General features: G+C 44.3%; 1 protein-coding gene across 1 annotated transcript in view; it reads left to right on the top strand.

Annotated features, from left to right (window-relative positions):
- The first annotated feature begins 9,431 nt into the window (after positions 1-9,431).
- LEMD1 (LEM domain containing 1) overlaps positions 9,432-21,098 on the top strand; it is a 39,323-nt gene continuing 27,656 nt past the window's right edge. Inside the window, exons 1-3 of the mRNA XM_036273306.1 lie at positions 9,432-9,513; positions 10,468-10,590; positions 13,942-14,012. Of these exons, the coding sequence (XP_036129199.1) occupies positions 9,432-9,513; positions 10,468-10,590; positions 13,942-14,012 (276 nt within the window). The remainder of the gene's footprint in view (positions 9,514-10,467; positions 10,591-13,941; positions 14,013-21,098) is intronic.

The raw sequence follows: 21,098 nt of genomic DNA, 5'->3' as shown, positions 1-21,098 counted from the left end.
TTCCTGGTCAGGTCACATGCCCAGGTTATGGGCCAGATCCCCAGTGGGGGGCATGCAGGAGGTGGCCAATCGATGTTCTCTCTCATCGATGTTTCTATCTCTCTCTTTCTTTCCCTTCCTCTCTCTCTAAATTCAATAAAAATAAATAAAATTTCTTTTAAAACAAAAATTATAGAAACAAAAAAACACCATAAAACCTTCCATGGCTCCCACTGTCCTCAGGATAAAGCCTGAGAGCTCCTTATGATTCCGGGCCCTTCACTAACTGACCCCTGCCCCTGCCAGTTACCCCACTGCTTTGCACAGTCCGAGGATCCCCAGGAAACATCCACGCTTCAAGTACCAGGGAAACTTTGATTCTCTGCAACCTAACGCTTTCATTTTACGAGTATGGAATTGTAGATTTTTCTGTGTAGCTGCTAGAAAGCTGGGTCACATTGAGATCCTCCTGCATGTACAATGAAGGTCTATATAGGCCACTAGGGTTTCCATCTCTTGTAGCTTCATTCTTGGCTCCATTTAATGCTCCCACTGTTTTCTTTTTCCTTCTCCTTCCACTGTGGTTATCTTCTGTGGCCGTCTTCAAACCCTTGCTGGTCAGCGTCTCCTTGAAGCCACGGGAATTCACTGATCCTGGTTTAGAGACAGGCACGGCTGCCTTACCATGCCCTCTCCATCTTAGTTTGTCTTGTCTCTCATGACATTTAGTTGTTTCTTATACTGAACAACACTCTCCTTTAACTGTGAGTCAAAGCCCACTCCCTCCAGTACTTTTTCTCTCTTCCATACGTTCCTTAGAGGAAAAGCAGATCCCTGACCACTCTGTGTAGGAGGACAGGCTTCTCTCAGTTTTCTTGAGCTGACAGGGAAAGGTAGGCTATGATACTCAGTGAGCTGGGGACATCTATGTCCCCTCTCTGCCAAGAACTCTGGGATAGGGTCCTACTACCAAGACATGAAAATGAGGCTTTATCATAGGTCACACTTGTGAGCACTTACCATAGGAACTTATTGAAAGTAGTGTTTTAAACACTTAAGATGCATTGATTCAGTCCTCAATAATTCCAGGAAGAATGGACTGTTATTATATTCCCCTTTTACAGATGTGAAAGCCAGGGCCCAGGGTAACAGAACCTAGAGTACGTGTCAGGTCCAGGATACAAACGGAGCGGTCTGGCCCCAGAGTCTGCTGCTAACTTCTCTGCATTTGCCCGCGAAGGTTCTCTGGTGGGTCCTGAGCTCCTGGTTGAGCCCCTGACCATCCAAAGCCTCCCTGCATTCCCTCCCCTACGTTCATTGTCATCTCACAGGGAGACAAAGGGGAAAGACCCACTCTGTCTCCCTCCCTACTGGTACCCCCCCAACCCCCACAATGCATCTTGCCCTGTAGGTCAGATTAGTCTCCCTGATGGCTTTGCTGTCATCTCTGAGCACCTTCTATCAGAGGCCTGGTGGGAGGTAGCAATCCATCATTGGCATCAGAGGGGCCCAGAATGGGAGGCTACTAGAGGCGGAAGGGAGCTGGGGGCCCACACCTTATCAGGAAATCCTAGGGCTCCTGTCTCAACCATATCCATCTACTTCCCTAAAGTAAATCCTTTGCAGAAGCCTGGTCTCATCCCCATTCCTCCCTCTCCAAGCCTTTGTTCATGCTGTGTCCTTGCCTAGAATGCCCATCCTCCTGCTTCCTGCCTACCCAGACTGTACCTGTTCTTTAGGTCCCACTCTGACTGTCACCCCTTCCAGGAAGCCTTCCCTGAACACCTCCCATCCCCAATCAGTGGTGATTTTTTTCCCCTTTGCTTCTTCATTTCAGTACCAATTATGGGTACACAGGGTTGATATTTGATGATAAACTTCGACTTCTTACCTTTTCCCTTGTGTGTTTTTGGTTTGTTTCTCCATCTACAACATAATCTCTTTGAGAAGAGAAACCACATTTTTGGTGTCCTTCTATCATCCACAGATTATCCAAATGTTCTTGTTTGTGTTTTTGTTTGCTGTTTGTTTTATTTACTGATTTTTTTTAAGAGAAAGGAACAGAGAGGGAGGGAAAAAGAGAAACATCGATGTGAAAGAGAAACATCAATCAGTTGCATCCTGCACACACCCCAGCTGGGGATTGAACCCGCAACCCCAGCATGTGTCCTGACTGGGAATCAAACCAGCAACCTTTTGGTGCAGGAGAAAACACTCAATCAACTGAGCCACACGGGCCAGGGCTTGCTTGTGGTGTATACATAATAAGTCTCCTTGTGCAGGACCTACAGGATACCAGGCAGGGAGCCCTCAAGATCACCATTTGTTAGCATCTAAGGTTCGGTTTTTCTTCATAACAGGACCAGAGGCTAAACCCACTTTGGTTTTAAGAAGCAGCACAGAAAACAGGGTAAATGGGTAGCTTCCTAACTATGCAGAGAAGTAAAATTCTTCCTTCATAGGTGCACAATAGGTCAAGGCAGGCCGGATGGAGCTGTTCTGGCTACCCCGAATTAGGGCTGCCCTGTGTCCCCACCTCTCCACAGAGAAAACCTGGGGGCTGGAATACCATTGTTTGGAAAATCACTAGGGAAGATGGCTGCTGCACCGAAGAATTTACTGAATGATTGGGTCGCTGCTGAAAGAAGAAACAATATGAACTCATTTATGAACAGCATATTTGCTGTTGTTTATAAAATGGTAATTAAGTGATTCCCCCTTTGTTTCCTACAAATTTGCTTTTGTTTTTCCTCCATTAACCTTGTTCATGCTTTATTCTCTATTTAAAAAAAAAAAAAAAAGATATTTTTTGCCCTGGCCAGCTTGGCTTAGTGGTTAGAGCATTGGCCTGAGGACTGAAGGGTATCGGGTTCAATTCTCAGTCAAGGGCATGTACCTGGGTTGCAGGTTTGATCCCCCCACCCCAGTCGGGGTCGTGCAGGAGGCAACCAATTGGTGTGTCTCTCTCACATCGATGTTTCTCTCTTTCTCTCTCTCTCTCTCTTTTTCTTCCACTCTATCTTAAAAAAAAAATCAATGGAAAAATATCCTCTGGTGAGGATTAACAAAAATTTGCTGCCTTCCACACGCACCCTGACCAGGGACCATGCCTGGAATGGAATCAGGCTCCTTTCCGTGCACAGGATGACGCTCAACCCTCTGGGCCACGCCGGCCAGGGCCATGCCTTATTCAGCCAGAGAAGCTTCTGCAGTATACAGGTGCCTCCTTGAGAGCAGACATTCTGCTTTATTATCTTCTGTTCAGTCTGAGCAGGGTGCTCGGTACGTCGTAGGTGCTCAGTGACTGCACTCCCAAGGGCTCTGGCTTTCTAGTTGTATGGCCACCCCTCAGTGAGCCAGACCCAGCTCCATCGTGGCCTCTGCGAACGACCCGCAGTGACTGTAGTATGCAGTGGCTTTACCTTCCCCCCACCGCCACCTCCTGTTCCCTCCTTCCCCTGCCCAGCTGTCATGGACCCAGAGAATATTAGTTAATTTTAATATTAGCCTAAGAAAGATTAATTAAGAGGGCAAATTTGCTCTAAAAGGTGTAATTAATTCCCGAGCCAAATAGAAGAGCGTTATGGATTGCCTGCATTGCTGCTGCCTTCAAAGAGCGTGCATAATCAAGGCTGGCTGGACGAGGACAGAATAATTCTCTATTCTGCGTAGACCAAGCTCCATATGGTTCCTTATGTAAGCAGGCTCATGGTTAAGACAAAAGAGTTAGACAGGTGGGGCCTACGCTAGTGAAGTCAAGAGGAACCATCTAATCAGACATCCTGACTGGCTGTTGCAGCTCCTAAATCACTCGTGAACCGTGTAAGTTCCTCTTCAGTCCTTCTCCAAACTGGTCTGGTCCAAGTCTGAATCAGTCCTTTTCTGGACTGTGTAATAATGCCCCCAAGCAGCCTCCAGATTCCATCTTACCAACTCATTCTCCATTCAGAACCAAACCTCAACTGTATCAAATAAATAAGCACATTATTCTCCACCCAGTGTCCAACATAAATTTAATTGTGTCATATCCCGCTTATAAACTTTCAAATGTGCGTGGAGGTAAAGGGTGAACTCCTTAGCGTGACCCACAAGATCCTTCCCAAATTTGCCCCAACCCACTCACCCAGCTCACCACACTCCCAGAATGGCTGTCCCTAGCCCCCTGTTACAGGACAAACTATTGTCCATTCTGGAAGTTTCAGCCGAAATAAAGCTTTCAAACCTTAGGGGCTTCTAATTCTGGGATTCTGTTAATAGCTCATCTTATTTTCTTGTAGTTATTTGTTTTCTTTTCTCTTTAAGGAGACTATGAGCTCCTTGAAAGGACAGTAGCTTTTGCATCTTTGTACCCTCTTCTACCTCTCCCCAATTTTGGCCCAGTATAACCTCAGCCCCAGAGGAGATATCAATCAATATTTGTTGAAAGAAATTGGTCAGTTAATGCTTTCAACTACAATGCCACCCAGATCGGCTCACTGAAACCCAAACTCTCTCTTTTCTCCCCCAGCCAATAGTCAATGCACCTTGAAATATCTGGGTAAATGCGCGAGTTCTCCACTGCCTTCTGCACGCCTAGCTGAGGCTCAGAGGCAGGTGGCTTCAGGAGGGAAGTCGCAGGAGAAGGCGAGTGATGCTGACTTCAGCCTGACAGCTGCTGATCTTTGCTTTAGTTGATTTCCCCCTTTGCAAATGGTTCATTGGCAATGGAAACTGCAAATCTACTATCTGCTCCCCTATGTAAATTGCATTTACATTTAAATTGTGCATTCTTCCAAAGGATGGGGTTAGTAAATAACTGGCAGATTGAACTTGAGGAGAGGAAATTGTGCCCCACATCAAACCTGAGACTGAAGTGACATCTGGCTTTTACTATTTCCGTCATTTCAGTTGAATAACAGCATGTGGCATTAAGGGAAAAGAAATTGGATCTACATTTTAATGAAAGGAGGAAGCTCTCAGGGTTTAGATACCTTATCATGTTGAATACCTAGTCGATTGGCAATTAAAACTTCCCTCAAGAACTGGAATAAAATATCTTTGCAGCTAGCCATGGAGGAAATAAAAAACAAAAAACAAGCTAATGCCCAAGACTTCACAGATAAAACCAAGGGAAATGGGTGCTGTAAACATCAAAACCAGATATTTCAGGATTCAGCAGAGTACAGGAATTCTTAAACAGAATAATGCTGAGAGTCGAGTCATGGATAGGCTGGTGGGATTTTCAAGAGACTAACCTTAGACAGAATAGTTTGCCCATAATAGGGGGCTCAACCCAATCAGAGTATCTCATTGACTCCTTTGTCAACCTCGTTTTAATCTCCAGCGGTCTAACAAAGAAATATTTTAGAAATGCCTGTTTCATCCCAACAGTTTAACTGCTTAAATGGAAGCGGTTCCACCTGCTGTCTGCTTTTTTGTGTAAAGCAATTGTGGGAAATGTAAACAAAATGCTTGTGCATCCTAATAACCCAAGCCTATCATTTATCTGCTTTGATTGAAACAAATGTGTCAATTTTAAAAGTCTTTGTCTGATGTAGCCAATGTTTGGATGTTGACAAATGTGTGTATTACATGTTTGTTTGGAAACTGAGCCATCATTCTTGGAACTGTTGGCAAGGAAACAGCACCAGGTGTTAGACCAGTGGAGTCAGACTGGACCTCAGCTCAGCAACCTCGGTTCTTAAATTCTGGCTAAGAAAGAATTCTGAGTCAAGACTCAAATGATAAGACAAGGTTCATTTAGAAAGCCACAGAGGTAGAAGTGCGTTCTAGAAGAAATGGGCTCAGGACATAAGTTACAGAGGCAAAAGAAAGGACCCTTAGAGCTTAGGAGAGAGAAAGGTAAAGGTAATACACCTGGGGGACGAAGAGGAGGAGGACCAAAAAGGTGAGGGTGTGCTACTAAGAGGGAGAGCGCACTGGATCCTTCGTCCTGAGAGTATTTATCTGCAGGTCTCAGGGGAGGATCCCAGTAGAATATTCGTAGGTTTCCAGGTGGGTCCTTTCAGGGACATGGTCTCCACTGATTTTGCCCTGCCAGGTCAGGGGGTCATTCATCAGTGCAGCTGGTCCTGATGTCAGCCATGGCATCTCTTGTCTGGTTTTGCTGTTTTGCTGGGCCTGGAGGTGAAATGCAAGTGAGACCTAGATGTTATCCCTACAGGTTAATGCTTAAGGGAGAGTGGTTGTGCAAGGGCCCGAGTGGGAGTTGCTTGAGGCCACTCTTTGGCTCCTTGTTCCTCCTCCAAGGGGGTCTACTGCATAACTCGACCAGTAATTCGAATAATGCATGACTAGTGACCAGACAGAGGAGGAAGGGTCAGGTGAAGGTCCAAATTGTGTGATCAACGATATGACAGTCCAGGGAATCTAAACTACATGACCAGTGATATGCTAGGGGAGGAAGTGTTGCCCTGGGGCGAGGTCCTTGTTTCCCCTCATTGCTAGGCACCGGGGCCTTCCACCCTGGAGAACTTCCATACGTGGCTCTTCGTCCTTGCTCTGATTACGTCTGCCTAACTTTCTACTACAGAACCACAGCTTGGAGCACTTAATGAGCCTCCCTGACCATGCACCCAAAGGTGCTCAGTCCTTTCCCAGCATCAGGAAAGTGTTGAGATGATAGGGCCCCATGGGCAAGTGTAAATAGAATGAGGAAGAACCTGGATGTGGAGACTCTGAGGCTAGGACACATGAATAATTCGAATAATGCACAGCATTCATATAGAACTGACTGTGTGTTATAACTCATGAAATGCTCATAACAGCCCTGAGAGGTAGGTACCATTGTCATCCCCATTATAGATGAAGAAAAGGAGACAGAGTGAGTTTAGTAACTTCCCCACCTGACATCACCCAGCTGGAAAGAGACAGGCTGGGATTTGACTTCAGTCAGGCTGGCTCCACTGTTCCCTTAACCCCTTTCAGGTGACTCCTTCCTAGCCCTGGTATTTAATTAAGGCTTGTGTTTTCCCAAAGTTACATTTTGTCTTGCATAATTGTTTCAGCATAATTTGTCTTGCATGATTGTCTCAGCAAACTCAAGCTAATAGTCTAAGGGATCTTTTCTTAAACAAAATAAAGCAACAGCAACAAAACCTGGCTTTCTGCAACATAGATGATATCCTGGAGTTCTCACAGGAGTGTGCTGAGGATAAAATGAGATATGAGTGTGCTTTGAAAAGGCAGAAACCATAAAAACCCTGCAATGTATTATTTATCCGTACTCTATCCTGAATCTTTTTTAAAGGAGCAATCCCTTAACAAGTTAACATAGATTTCTTTCATTTTCTCATTTTCCCTAGAGGATATGGCCAAACTACCCATCTACAACTGTGGTTCTTATTATGAGGGCCTAGATGCTTGATGTTTGATTTCTCCTTCATCTTCCCGGTTTCTTGGCACCTTTTGGTTGGGTAGCAGCTCCTTCTCTGCATCCCTTGACATGTTATCATGACAGTCAGCTTATGAAGTCAACCAGTGCCTCCTCTGTTTGAACTTAGGTTAAATTAATTATCAGACTTTCACATCAATCTGTTGCTATGGGGGTTACTGATGTCACACTGTCAGTATTATGATTATCGTAATATCTAACAGGCAAAAGGGGAGTGGTTGCTAGTGGGAACCCTTGGGTGAAACTCACCCAGCTTTAGTAACCATCCCAACTGCACAGACTTTAGACAACCATGTAAAGGGGTGAGTGGATTAATCATCTAGTTGGATCCTATTTGAATATTTTTCTTCCATATGTGTGTTCCCTCTAGGCAATTGTCTAGTGTCACTTGAAATTGATGAGGGCTCTTTTGGAGGTTATTTTTGGGGAGGTGGTAAAACAACAGACAGCTGTTCTCTGGGGGAAATGTCACAGATCTGCCTAAGCAGATTCTAGTGAAAAAAGGAATGGCCTTGTCCTTTTCCTTCCTAATATTAGGCGGTTTACTAGTGACCGAAAAGTGTTAATTCAGCTTCTCAAACGTAGAAAAGAGGACACATTTACTGAGCGCCTGTTGTGCATCAAAATGTGACCCTGGTCAAAGTATAATTTTAAAAGTGGAGACCTATTAAGCTAGGAGTTCTCAAACAACCTTGGTATACATGACAATTCACATCTTTTTTCTAGCTTGTGTACAATGTTCTTCCTAAGTGGACATTGACTGATCACCAATAAAAGCAAAGTCATTACTTAGAATTGGTCCAGATCCTCCAATGCTGAGTAATTGTCTTGAAGTCGTTTTCACTGTGATATTAAAAAGCCCAGAAACATGATAGAAATGAGGTACAAGAAATAAACCCCTAAATTAAAAATCTCCGTTAAAAGGTTTGACAAATGGGTCTGTCTTTTTTAGGATTTTGTTAAGTAGGTGGAGGGGTCAGTTTGGGGGGATAGAGAAACCAACTGAATGACACTGGCCGAATGTGAGGCTGTGGTTTGGAAAGCCGTATGGAGACTTGCGTAAATCTATATAAATCAATTTGTGTGCCAGAGAGTGAACAGCTGACTTTTTTCAAATGCCAATTCAGCAATTACAGAGTCTGCTGGCGGTTAATTAAAAACTACCATCTTGTTATATTCAGAGTTAAATTACAAGTGTGAGAACTACTACTGTTTGCAGTCTCTGAATGCTCTGTACTCTCATCAAAAGGAGGGCAGGGATAAATAACTTTTATTTAACTCACTAAAAAATCTCTCTCAGCTCTTTCATATTTAATTAACTTCTTATCTGCTCAGAGCTTACTCAGATTTCCTAAGCAGTGATAGAAATATGTGTTTCTTCGTTCATTTTGGGCAGATTTTTCTCACATTAGCTGAATAGAAAAGTTAGAAACAATTGAACCCCAACATGGGGGAAAGCGACGCCCATCCAAAGCTCTACTTCAAAGCAACTAAACCTGGAAGGGATTTCGGGCAGAAACAGCAAAAAATGGTGATTAAAAAGAAAAACAAAAAACCTTTTTCTCATTGTTTATTGCAGGAAGTTTTCTGGGAGAATTTTTTATTATTTCTTTTTGTGAATCCTCACCTTAGGATATTTTTTCTATTGATTTTTTTTTTTAAAGAGAGTAGAAGGGAAAGGGAGTAGAAAAGAGAGAGTGAGAGAGAGAGAGAGAAATATTGATGTGAGGGAGACACAGTGATTGCTTTCCTCTGACACATGCCCTGAGCAGGGCCAGGATCTAACCTGCAACCCAGGCACCTGTCTTTGACTGGGAATTGAACCTGAGATCCTTTGGTGCGCTGGCCAACATTCCAACCACTGAGCCACACCGGCCAGGGTGAGGGTGGTGTTTTTTGGCTTTATTGCCTTTGCACCTCCAAGACTGGCAGCTCAGTCTGTACACACTTCAGTGAACGGGTGACGTTTTAGTTCTTCTTTATAAGGCTGTCTTAGTGAATTTAACGTTTTACTATTTCAGAGATTTTATATCAGAAAAGAGACCAAACTTCTATCATCATGGTGGACGTGAAATGTCTGAGTGACTATGAATTACAAAGGGAACTTGATAAGCTTGGATTTTCACCTGGCCCAATACTATGTATGTATGTAGCACATGGTAGAGACTAGTCACTTATCACTTATAAACTACCCCCAAAGATTTAAAATAATTTATAGTGAAAGAAAAATATGTGCCCTGGCCAGTTTGCTCAGCGGTTAGAGCGTTGGCCTGTGGTCCAGAGAGACCCGGTTCGGTTCCCGCTAAGGGCACGTACTTCGGTTGCAGTTTGTCCCCGGCCCTGGTTGGGTCATGCGGGTGGCAACCACTCGATGTGTCCCTTTCCCATCGATGTTTCTCTCTCTCTCTCTCTTCCTCTCTCTCTCTTCCTCTCTCTCTCTCTCTTTCTCTCTCTCTCCTGCTCTGTCTGAATAAAAAATAGAAAAATGTCCCCAGGTGAGGATAAAAAAAAAAAAAAAAAAACTGTTTAAAAAAATAAATAAATAAAATGTTCTAAATATACTTATTAAAAAAAAGAAATATATGCAATGAGAATCATCAGAAATAGAAATAGGAAAATTTTTTAAAAATCAGAAAAACCGTAAAGAAGGGCAAAGGTGATCAATATACTCAGATCCTTCTTACAGATTAGTAAGTATGGGGCCAGGCAGAAAAAAAAATTTTTTTAACCCCACAGTGAAAAACCAGTTACTCTTGGTTATATCACCCTGGGTTCTTTTTCACCTCTAATATGTTCACTGTGATAACTACGTATGTAGTTATTGTCCATATTCCCCATAGATAGACTTACTACTTTGTCAGGCTTGTTCTCAGAGGTACCCGATGCCTGATTCCGTGGCTGACTCACAGAGGCCTCACCTTGTGTGTCTGTGGAAGGGACAGAGTGAGTTGAGTGGCTCTGGTGTCCACTTCATTGTAAAAAGCACAATTAATAATGTAAGCAAAAGAATAAGGATCTGAGTTGTGAAATACCCTGAGCCCATTAAGACCCCATACACAGACAGAACTTAATTTATTCTCCACCTTCTTCCTCAGCTTCCACCAGAAAACTGTATGAAAACAAATTAATACAATTGTTGGTCTCATCTCCCTGTGCATCACCTGTGATGAATGGACCCAGAAAGCAGGACGAAGCTCAGGACAATGATGACAGTAAAGGTACCATCAGAGGCTGTACTGCTTGATAGCAACTTTGCACTTATTAACACCTTGTCCAGCATGACGTATGCAGCTTTATTTTATTTTATTTTTTTTTTGATATTTTGCTCAGATAGAGTGGGAGAGAGAGAGAGAGAGAGAGAGAGAAACATCGACATGAAAGGGACACATCGAGTAGTTGCCACCCGCACAACCCAACCAGGACTGGGGACAAACTGCAACCGAGGTACATGCCCTTAACGGGAACCGAACCCGGGTCTCTCGGGACCGCAGGCCAACGCTCCAACTGCTGAGCCAAACCGGCCAGGGCTATGCAGCTTTAAATAGCATGAAGGGAATAGCCACATGGGCTTTCTTGCTGCAAAAGGCCCCTGGCTGCAAAAGGAATGCTTAACTCCATCTCTACATTCACGCCAGTGACTCAGTTGGGTGGCAAATCTGTTCGATTTCTTTTTTTTTCCTATCCTCACCAGAGGACATTTTTCCACTTTTTGTTCAGATAGAGTGGGAGGGGGAGAGAGAGAGAGATAAACATTGACATGAAAGGGACACATGGAGTGGTTGCCACCCACACGGCCCTGGTTGGGTCAGGGACAAACTGCAACCAAGGTACGTGCCCTTAGCGGGAACCAAACCCGGGTCTCTCTGGACCACAGGCCGACCCTCTAACCGCTGAGCCAAATCGGCCAGGGCTGATTTCTAAAGCCAGAAGTACCTACAGATAATTCCCAGGTCTCCCTTGAGGTCTCAGCCTCTGCTTTGCCTCAATCAATAAATTTGACAATTATTTTTGGATTAAATGATTTCACATCCATTAAGAAAGATGAACCAGACTGTACCTCCCTCGGCCTACTGCCCTACTGACTTAATGGGAGCTGACCACAGCTGGTCTCTTCCAGGTCCCAGGGGTGGGGAGTGGTGGTCTCTGGGATCCAAGAGCTTCCCTTGCAGTGGCTCCTGCCCAGGTGCACTGTTCTCCTGCAGGGGTAGCTAGTTCAGGCTCTTAGAGGATAGACTTAAAGAGTCCCACAATACATTCCACGGCTCTTTCAATACTTATGAGTTCTCTATGAGCTACAGTGAAATAATAGGAAGCACCATTTATTAAAAACCACCAATGCATTTCTAGCCTAACTTGCATGATCTCATTTAACCCTCACAGCACTTAGCTGAAGTTCAGAGAGGCCAAGTGATAGGCCCAACACCACAGAGCTAGGAAGTGGCCCCAGAAGATAAGCGTCCACTAGAATGTGCCATGAAGAGCAAGGCCCATCTGTCTAAGTGTCCAGCAGCCAGGACAGGGTCTGGCCCATAGCAGGAATTCAGCAGCCAGGATAGGGTCTGGCTCATAGCAGGAATTCAGTTTGTTTGTTGAATGAAAGTGATATAGAACCAAGATTTGAACACAGATCTGGTTCTCATCATTGTGCTCTTTCCACCAGATACCCTATAATTTTCTTATAATTTCTATTGTGAGGATAAACACATTACATTTTTTACCATGTTTGATTTACAAAAAATACAAAAACAAAACAAGGCAATTTCATATGTTCAAATTAATAGTTCAACAGACCATATAAGTGCCTGGGGCCCTCTGAAAAGTCCCCTGCAATGATATTAAAGGGAGCAAAGGTGCTGAGAGCTTTCCCCAAGAGTCCGGAATGGTTAGCCTCATTTAGAGAGGGCAGCACGGTGTGGGGATGGATCCCACTGTCCCTGAGCAGGACAGTGAGCATGGGGGTGCCTCAGGGCCAGCGGCCACCCCAGGCCCTTTCTGGAGGTGGGATGTGCTCACAGTCCTGTCCCAGACCTGGGGCTGCCTCGTTTCCTGCCCTGGAAAGGAGCTGAAGGGACTAGAGCAGCCCTCTGATGAAGTGCAGGGCCAGGCTCGAAGATTCCAGAGGGGATGGCTTGTGCACTCACTGCTCATGACTGCTGAGGCTGCAGGTCAGAGCTGCGAAGTCGAGCTATGCTGGTCTCAGTCTAAGCCGCCCTGGTTTCCAGCACACAGCCCTCCGCATAGCCCCCGCCAAGGAGCACTTATGCTGGGGCTAGAAGAAAACTGGTCCTTTACACTGTCCACCTGCTGCTAACCAACCATGGGCAATCAAGCCAGGGGTTCTGGTTCAGTCCTACCCTTGTAATGCAGCTCTGTGACGTCACTGGCCAGTGGGGGTATAAGTAGGCAATCTGCTTCTCCAGGTCAGGTCTGAATTGGACATTTGGGTTTGCTCATTGGACAAGTGTCGTAGACCTTGGTGCCATTAGAATGGAAGGGTTGACATGGAACTAATGGGGTCCTGTAGAGGTTCAGCCTTGAACATTTTTTTTTTCCTTAATCGATTTGAGAGAGAGAGGAATGGAGAGGAGGAGAGAGAGAGAAACACTGATGGGAGAGAACATCAGTTGGCTGCCTCCTGCATGCCCCCCACAGGATCGGGCCCACAACTTGGGCATGTGTCCTGACCAGGAATCGAACCGGCGATCTCTTGGTGCATGGGTGCATGGGTTGATGCTCAACCACTGAGCCACACCAGCTGGACCAGCCTTGAACATTTCACAGAGATACTTAGTCCTGGGGTGGGGTTGTTGTGGGAGGGTTTGGGGGGCGGGGCAGTTCCACACCTGAGGCTGGGCATTAGGCCATGCAAACAATGGATGGATTCGATTTTTCTCATTTTTACTCATTGTTTTGGCACTGGGTGGACATAGCTTTCGTGATCTACCCTTTTTTCAACCTTCCTAAATATTTTTGACTTGAGGAGCTCATTTAAAATCCCCCTCATTAAAAGCTCACTGATATTCAAGGGCACACGATTGCTCCGAGTTTGAGTTTATCAAAATGCCTTCACAGCCTGAAGGCGAAGGCTGATCAACAGCAACACTTTCTGCCCTTCGGTTCCCCTGATTTTAAAGGCTTTTAGCACAGGTCTGGCCTTCCCTCTCCTGGGTGTCTCTTTGGATACAGAAGAAGAAATTCTCCTGCCCTATCTTGACATTCAGAGAGACGAAAAGCTTACAGCTGGCTTGAAGGGGCAGTGAGGAGACTGCCAACAGCTGCTCGGATGAGCAGCCAGCCCCGGCTCAGCACGGATGGCTCTCGGAGGCACACAGACATGACCGCTTCCCTGTTAGGAGCCCTCCCCATGTTCCCAGGGGAAGGCCTAGGTGTGTTTTACAAAGGCCACTGCCGAAATGCTCTTCCCTCAGAAGGGCAAAGTGAATTGTCTTCTCCTCCCCAAAATCTTCTGCCCTGTGATTAATAGGATGCACCCTGATGCTTGGTGCTTATTTTCATGGCTGGCTTGTATGTTCTCATGGCCTATTTTCCTTTTGTTTCCCATCATCCAGAGCTTAATGCCATTATTGTTTTGAAAGGAAATATCATACTCTCATCAGAAAAAAAGAAGGAACCCAAAAACGTATGTACAATTCTAACGCATGAATACTTTTACACGTATTAAATATAAGAAATAGCACTTTTCATATGTATGAAGTAAGGAAATAGCAAGTCACTACATTCCATTATCCAAATTCTAGTTTAAAGAAACTCTGCCCGACTGGTGTGGCTCAGGGGACTGAGTGTCATCCTGTGGACTGAGAGGTCGCGGTTCGATTCCCGGTCAGGGCACATGCCAGGGTTGTGGGCTTGATCCCCAGTAGGGGGTGTGCAGGAGGCAGCCGGTTGACGTTTCTCTCTGACATCGATGTTTCTATCTCCCTTCCTCTTTCTCTAAAAAAGCAATTAAAACATATTTTTTAAAAAAAGAAGCAGCTCGTTCGCTTTAATGCAGTTTTCTGTTCTGTGAAACAACCACCACACTCTAGCACAGGACACAGAGTAACAGCCCCTGCCTGAAATAGCAGCCACCCTGTGTTCCTCTCCAGCTGTCATGCCCTCGCCCCCCTTTCACCAGCTGTGGCCAACACTCACACACAGCAGTGAGCACCGTTCTAGACCCGCAGGGAGCACGGAATGAATGTGGGTTCCTGTCCCCTTCTCTGTCCCAGACACTGAGTTCTGGCTTTTACGCTCACCACCCTATTGGAGCACTTGGCCAAATGTGTGAGACCAACAGGTTTTGGGGTGAGGCCCAGCTGGTTTGGAGTCCCCGCCCTTCTACTTGCCAATTGTGTGACTCTGGGGAAGTCAACAGACCTGAACCCCCTGTCACAGTTTAACTAGCAGAACCTCCCTCGGAGGTGAGTGTGACGGGGAAGGCGGGTGCAGCTGTTAGCACGGAGCACAGCACATCACTCGTTCATAAGTAAACGCCAAGGTATCGATGCTAGTGACTTGCTTGGTCCCTCTTTATTTAGAGACACCTGCCTCCTTAGATTTTGGCAACTCTGCTCTCTGTAGGTTCTGGGCTCTGCCCCCTGACTGTGTCCATCCCGACTCTGCCTTTGGGGCTCAGAATGCACGTTGTGCCTGAGATCTCTGTCTTCAGCCCCCTTCTCCTCCTGCTCTGCGTCATTTCCCTTGGTCATCTCAGCCACTTGCCACGTCTGTGTCGTGACCCCGCATATAACCCTCCACATTGGACCTCTCTCCTGAGCCACAGGCCTTCCTTTCCCAAGAAGCTCCTCCCCTCCCTCCTGACATCGTTGTTTCTCTCTCTCTCTCCCTTCCTCTCTCTCTAAAACAGCAATAAAAACATATTATTTTTAAAAAGAAGAAGCTCGTTTATTTAAATGCAGGTTTCCAACAAATGATTATTTACTTATTTTAATCCTCGCCAATGACATGTTTTGATTGATTTTAGAGAGAAAGGAAAGAAGATACGGAGAGAGAGAGAGAAACGTCAATGGGTTGCCTCCCTTCTGTGCCTTGACAGAGGATCGAACCTGCAACCAGGGCATCTGCCCTGACCGGGACTCCAACCTGTGACCCTTGGTGCACGGCATGACGCTCCAACCAACTGAGCCACACCGGCCAGGGCAGTAAATGGTTATTCATAATTATGAACATTAAATAGGTTATATAGATGTATTTCTCCTGTGGTTATCCCCAGCATCTCCCTCCAGGACCACCTGCATTTCTGGCCTCTGTTTATCTTGATGGTTCCAGCACCTTCCCACTCTCTGGACTCAAAAATCACATTGTTACCTTGGGATGCCCACTCCCCGTAGCTCCTCACATATAAACAGTTGCCAAGTTCTTTGGATTTGAATGATAATTTTCAAAAATCTATCCCTCCTTTCTCTTCCCATTGCTGCTCTCCTAGTTTGCACCCATATTACTTTTTTTTGAACGATGGCAGTACCCTCCTAACTGGTCTCTGCCTCCAGCCTTTACCTATTCCAGGTCAAGCAGAGATTTAATCATGTCATTCATTTGCCTGGAAACTTTCAAAACAAGACACAAATTTACTATACACCATGAAGAGACACCAGTAGCTCCTATAAATGAATCTCCCTCACCATCCGACCCTATGCATACTTAGTTTCTCCACCTCTCACACCTCTGCCCATGTAGCTTTGCCTCAACTGTTCTTTATGCCTAGATTTCTTTTTATTCTTCTACCCCATCCCATGTTTCTTCCTGTTAAAATTCTGGGATCACTGAGCAGTGTCTCAAAAGCCACTCCTCTGCATCCCTTTAAAGTTACATTTTATCTCGTTCAGTAGCGGTCAAAGGGTTTTGTACATAGTAGGGGCCTAAAGATCACTTTATCAAGTCTGCCAAACAGCTCTAGTGACACATAAGTTAGTTTGCAAATATGGTCTAGTATTTAAAATCCTTGTTGAGTGTAAATAAATGAAAGAAATCCTAGGTAAACATTCTTGCAGTAAGTTGTTACTTGAGCTTTCCACCTGAGCATAATTCAAACTTGATGAAGTGATTCTGATACCAAATTTTCTAAAATGATTTTTAAAATCTTTCAAATGGCACCTTGTTTCTGCAGAAAACCCTTTTGTATAGTTCCTGCAGAGACATTTACAGGAGAAAAAGCAACCTGAGTATTTGAAGTGCATCAGGTGGGGCCAATGCCCTTCAGGCTTGGCTTTGCGTAAACCTGAAATAAAACCATGTCAATATTTTGAATTGGCAATATAATTAAATGGAAAGTTTGTGACGGCACAAAATGTTTTGATCTGAAGAATTATATAAGCCATTTTGATTCTCCGAAGAGCCTCAAGACATCTGTTCAATTTCAAATCCGAAAGTAAATGTAAATAAGCATTTAAATTTCCACATAAAAGGTAGTTGAAAGTGTGTTTATTGAGACACTTGTCTAGCACCATAGACTTTAATTACTTAAGAGCAGTGGTCCATGCCTAACAGTCCTCTAAGTACCTGGAAAGGTAGTATTCACGTTTCTTTGAAACAGCAACGAACACATGTTAGTAGGTTTCTAGTGGAATACAAACCACCTTGAGATTTGGATTATGTCCATTTCTGGACACTTTTTAACACTGTACACATGTGCTTATTTTTTATTTTTGAAAGATTTTTTAAATTTACTTTTAGAGAGAGGGGAGGAAGGGAGAGAGAGAGAGAGAGAAACATCGATGTGAGAGAGAAACATCAATTGGCTGCCTCCTGCATGTTCCCTGTGGGGGATCAAGCCTGCAACCTGGGCACGTGCCCTGACCAGGAATGGAACTGGCAAACTTTTGATGCACAGTATGATGCCCAACCAACTTACCCACACTGGCCAGGGCTATAGGTATATTTTATTAAATTACATAGGCAACCCACTTGATTTGGTGATTAGGACCACTTAGAAAACCAGGTCATTAATTTTTTAACTGGGGGTTTTCTCATCAAATAGACTCGAGACACAGCTTAAGCTTCCACTGATGGAGCAGGGAGTGAAGCCAATGTGCTCAAGCCAGGCTCTAGAAAGCCTCGTAAGAGGAGAGACAGGGTTCAAGGATGGCAGGGAGGCAGAATGATCTACAGTGTCAGGCTGCATAAAGTGGGGTGTGATAGGATGACCATGTAATTTATCATTACAAACAGGATGCTTTTAAAAATGAAAGGGGACACTCACTAGAAAGAGTGCTGAAATAACAGGGGTAAAGCAGGACCGTCCTGGCAAACCAGGGCATCTGTTCATCTGGGTCTGGGAGTGGTTCCAAAGGCTGAGCCCTTGCACGGGCATACTGTCCACAGAAGGCTGCTGCATCCAACATCCAGAGGGTGGCTGGCCTCCTGAGCACCCCGGCCCCCTCTGGGTGTCTCCTTCCTCTTCCCCAGACACGACATGCTCTTTCTTGCCAGAATCAATGTTCATTCTGTTCTCCCAGCCTGTAATACTCTCTCCTCTTCTGGTTACCTAGCCTACATATTCTCCAAGGATTTCCTCAAAATGTGTTCTGTAGGTTTGGCCTTAGGAATCTGCTTTTTCCATAGCCCCTGTACCCACCCTCTGTCCAACAGCTTTTGCTCTAGGTTGTACATATGGGTGGTAATCCTATGTCTTGGAACCCTCTCCATTTAATTCAAAGGCACGCATATAGGGGGCAAGCTTCTGGATGAACTGAAAGGAACTTTTGTCCTACATTGATTTCGCTGATTTTTCTTTTTCTGATTTCCTCTTCTGTACCATCTTTTGTCTCTTGGGCATACCTTCATGTATTCTCTCTCTTTTTTTAAAAATTTTATTTCATGTATTCTCTTGAGAGACCATGCTTAGGTCATAGTGAATTGATGACCACCCAAGGAAGGGTTGCAACAGAGCTTCACCCCTGGGTTTCACTGAGCCTGCGAGTTAGCAACTATTTATCAAACACAGGGCATTGTGCTAGACCTTCTTGTCCCTGTCCTGAAGAAACTTAAAAATGAGCTCTGGAAACACAGAATATGTGTGGCAGAAATATGGACTCTAGAGCCAGATTGCTTGGGTTCAAATCCCAGCTCTGCCACTGACCTAGACAAGACACTTGACCTCTCTGTCTCTTAGCTCCTCGTCTATAAATAAAGGTAATAACAGTCTCAGCTTCATAAAGTGTTGTGAGGATTAAGTTTAAGTATGTAAAACAGAGTAGTGATGGCACACAGTAAGAGCTAAGTACAAATAAGAACTATTACTATCATTAATATTACTATTCTATAAAAGGCATATTTAATTACCTATAATACAAAGCAACATGCTTAAATGAAAAATAATATAATAGAACCTGAATTTTTAGTACTGAACTCTTAAGTGCTACAGAATGTGATTCATCAGAGTACCTACAGATAATACTTATATAATTACACAGGTGCAATGAAAGGTTGTTCTCTGGAAGTGCTGTATGTTTAATGAAGCAGACCAAGCTTTAAAAAAAAGTCATATGTGCCCTCTCAGTATATGGGAATCCTCTTTCTTAATCTGATACTTAAATCCTTCACTCCCCTGCCTCTTTAAACATTTAAAAAAATAATTTCACACTTAGAAAAAGTTGCAAGAAATAATACAAAGAATTCCCATATTATTTCTACCCAGATAATTTAATTGGTACCTTTTACGACATTTGCTCTGTGTGTGTGTGTGTGTGTGTTTACTGTGTCTTTCTGAATGATTTGAGAGCAAACTGCAGACATGAAGTCCCTCAGTTCTCTGGCATGTATTCTGCCTACCCCCAAAGGACACTTCCCTACAAGTCCATGGAATAACACTCCAAGGAAATCCACACTGATTTAATGCTGACATCCAATATTCAGATCCCATTCAAATATCACCAACTATCCCAATAGTGTCTTTGCTTTCTGGTTCACAGCTAGTCCAGGAATACCTGTTGCCTTTGGTTGTCAGGACTCTTCAGTCTCCTTCAATCTCAAACAACAGTGCCTCAATCTCACCCTGCCATTCATGCCCTTTACTATTTTATTTATTTTTAAATTATTATTATTTGGGGGGGGGTTGCATTTATTGATTTTAAAAAAATCTTTATTGTTGAATGTAGAATGTATTACAGGTGTTCCTCATTTTTCCCCCATTGACCCCCTCCTCCCCACTCCCGCCCCCCTCCCGCTTTTTCCCACACTACTGTCTGTGTCCATTGGTTATGCATATAAGTTCTTTGGTTTATTTTCCCCCACCCCCCAACCCCTTTCCCTTTGAGGTTTGTCAGTCTAGCAATGAATTTGTACCTCTTAATCCCTTCACCTTTTTCACCCATTCCCCCAACCCCACTCCCATCTGGCAACCAACAAAATGTTCTCTGTATCTATGAGAATGTTTCTGTTCTGCCTGTTCATTTTGTTTGTAGATTCCATTGTTGATAGATATGTATTCATTGCCATTTTGTTTATTCATATATTTTATCTTTTTCTTCAAAAAGACCCTTCAACATTTCATATAACAGTTTGGTGGTGATGAACTCCTTTAACTTTTTCTTGTCTGGGAAACTCTTCATATGGCCATCGATTCTAAGTGACAGCTTTGCAGGATAGAGTAATCTTGGTTGTAGGTTCTTGCTTTTCATCACTCTGAATATTTCTTGCCACTCCCTTCTGGCCTGCAAAGTTTATTTTGAGAAATCAGCTGACAGCCTTATGGGAACTCCCTTGTAGGTAACTAGCTGCCTTTCTCTTGCTGCTTTTAAGATTCTCTCTTTGTCTTGAACCTTTTGCATTTTGATGATGTGTCTTGGTGTGGGCCTCTTGAAGTTCATCTTATTTGGGACTCTCTGTGCTTCCTGGACTTGTATGTCTGTTTCCTTCACCAAGTTAGGAAAGTTTTCTGCCATTATTGTTTCAAACAGGTTTTCAATTTCTTGTTCTCGCTCTTCTCCTTCTGGCACCCCCAAGATGCGAATGTTGGCACGCTTGAAGTTGTCCCAGAGGCTCCTTACACTATCCTCATTTTTTTGGATTCTTTTTTCTTTTTGCTGTTCTGATTGGGTGTTTGCTGTTCTGATTGCTTCCTTATATTCCAAATCGATGGTTTGCTTCTTGGCTTTATCTTCTCTACTATTGAATCTGTGTAAATTATTCTTTATTTCAGTTAATGCCTCCTTCATTTCTGACTGTGCATCCATCATTTCTGACTGGCCCTTTTTTATGCTCTTGAGGCCCTCACTAAGTTCACTGAGGTTCTCACTAAGTTCATTGAGTATCCGTATAAGCAGTATTTTGAACTCAGCATCTGTTAGGTTGCTTATCTCCATTTCACTTAGTTGTTTTCTTGGGGTTTTGTTCTGTTCTTCCATTTGGGACCTGTTTCTTTGTCTCCTCATTTTGGCTGCCTCCCTGTGTTTGTTTCTGTGTATTACTTAAAGAGCGGTATGGGGCTGAGACCAGATGCTGCTTGTTTGAAAGAATTTAGGAAAACCTGAAGCAGGATCCCAGACAGGCCAATCCTACGGTTAAGCAAGTGGCATTGGCTTAGGTGGGCCTGAAAGTTGGGTGGGGCGGGGCCTCAGGGATCACCAGGGCGGGGCTACCAGTGTGAGCCAGGTTGCCGGAGTCCCAGATATGGCTTCTGTCTGCAGCCCCAGGGAAGGGCTCACCAAAGGATCAAAGGCCTCTGACAGCACGTCTGTCCTGGAGAAAGCCCCCTCTCCAGCCCTCG

This window comes from Molossus molossus, unplaced genomic scaffold (genome assembly GCF_014108415.1).
Source record: "Molossus molossus isolate mMolMol1 unplaced genomic scaffold, mMolMol1.p scaffold_m16_p_20, whole genome shotgun sequence".
Lineage (NCBI taxonomy): Eukaryota > Metazoa > Chordata > Mammalia > Chiroptera > Molossidae > Molossus > Molossus molossus.
This window is presented reverse-complemented; position numbering and strand designations above follow the sequence as displayed.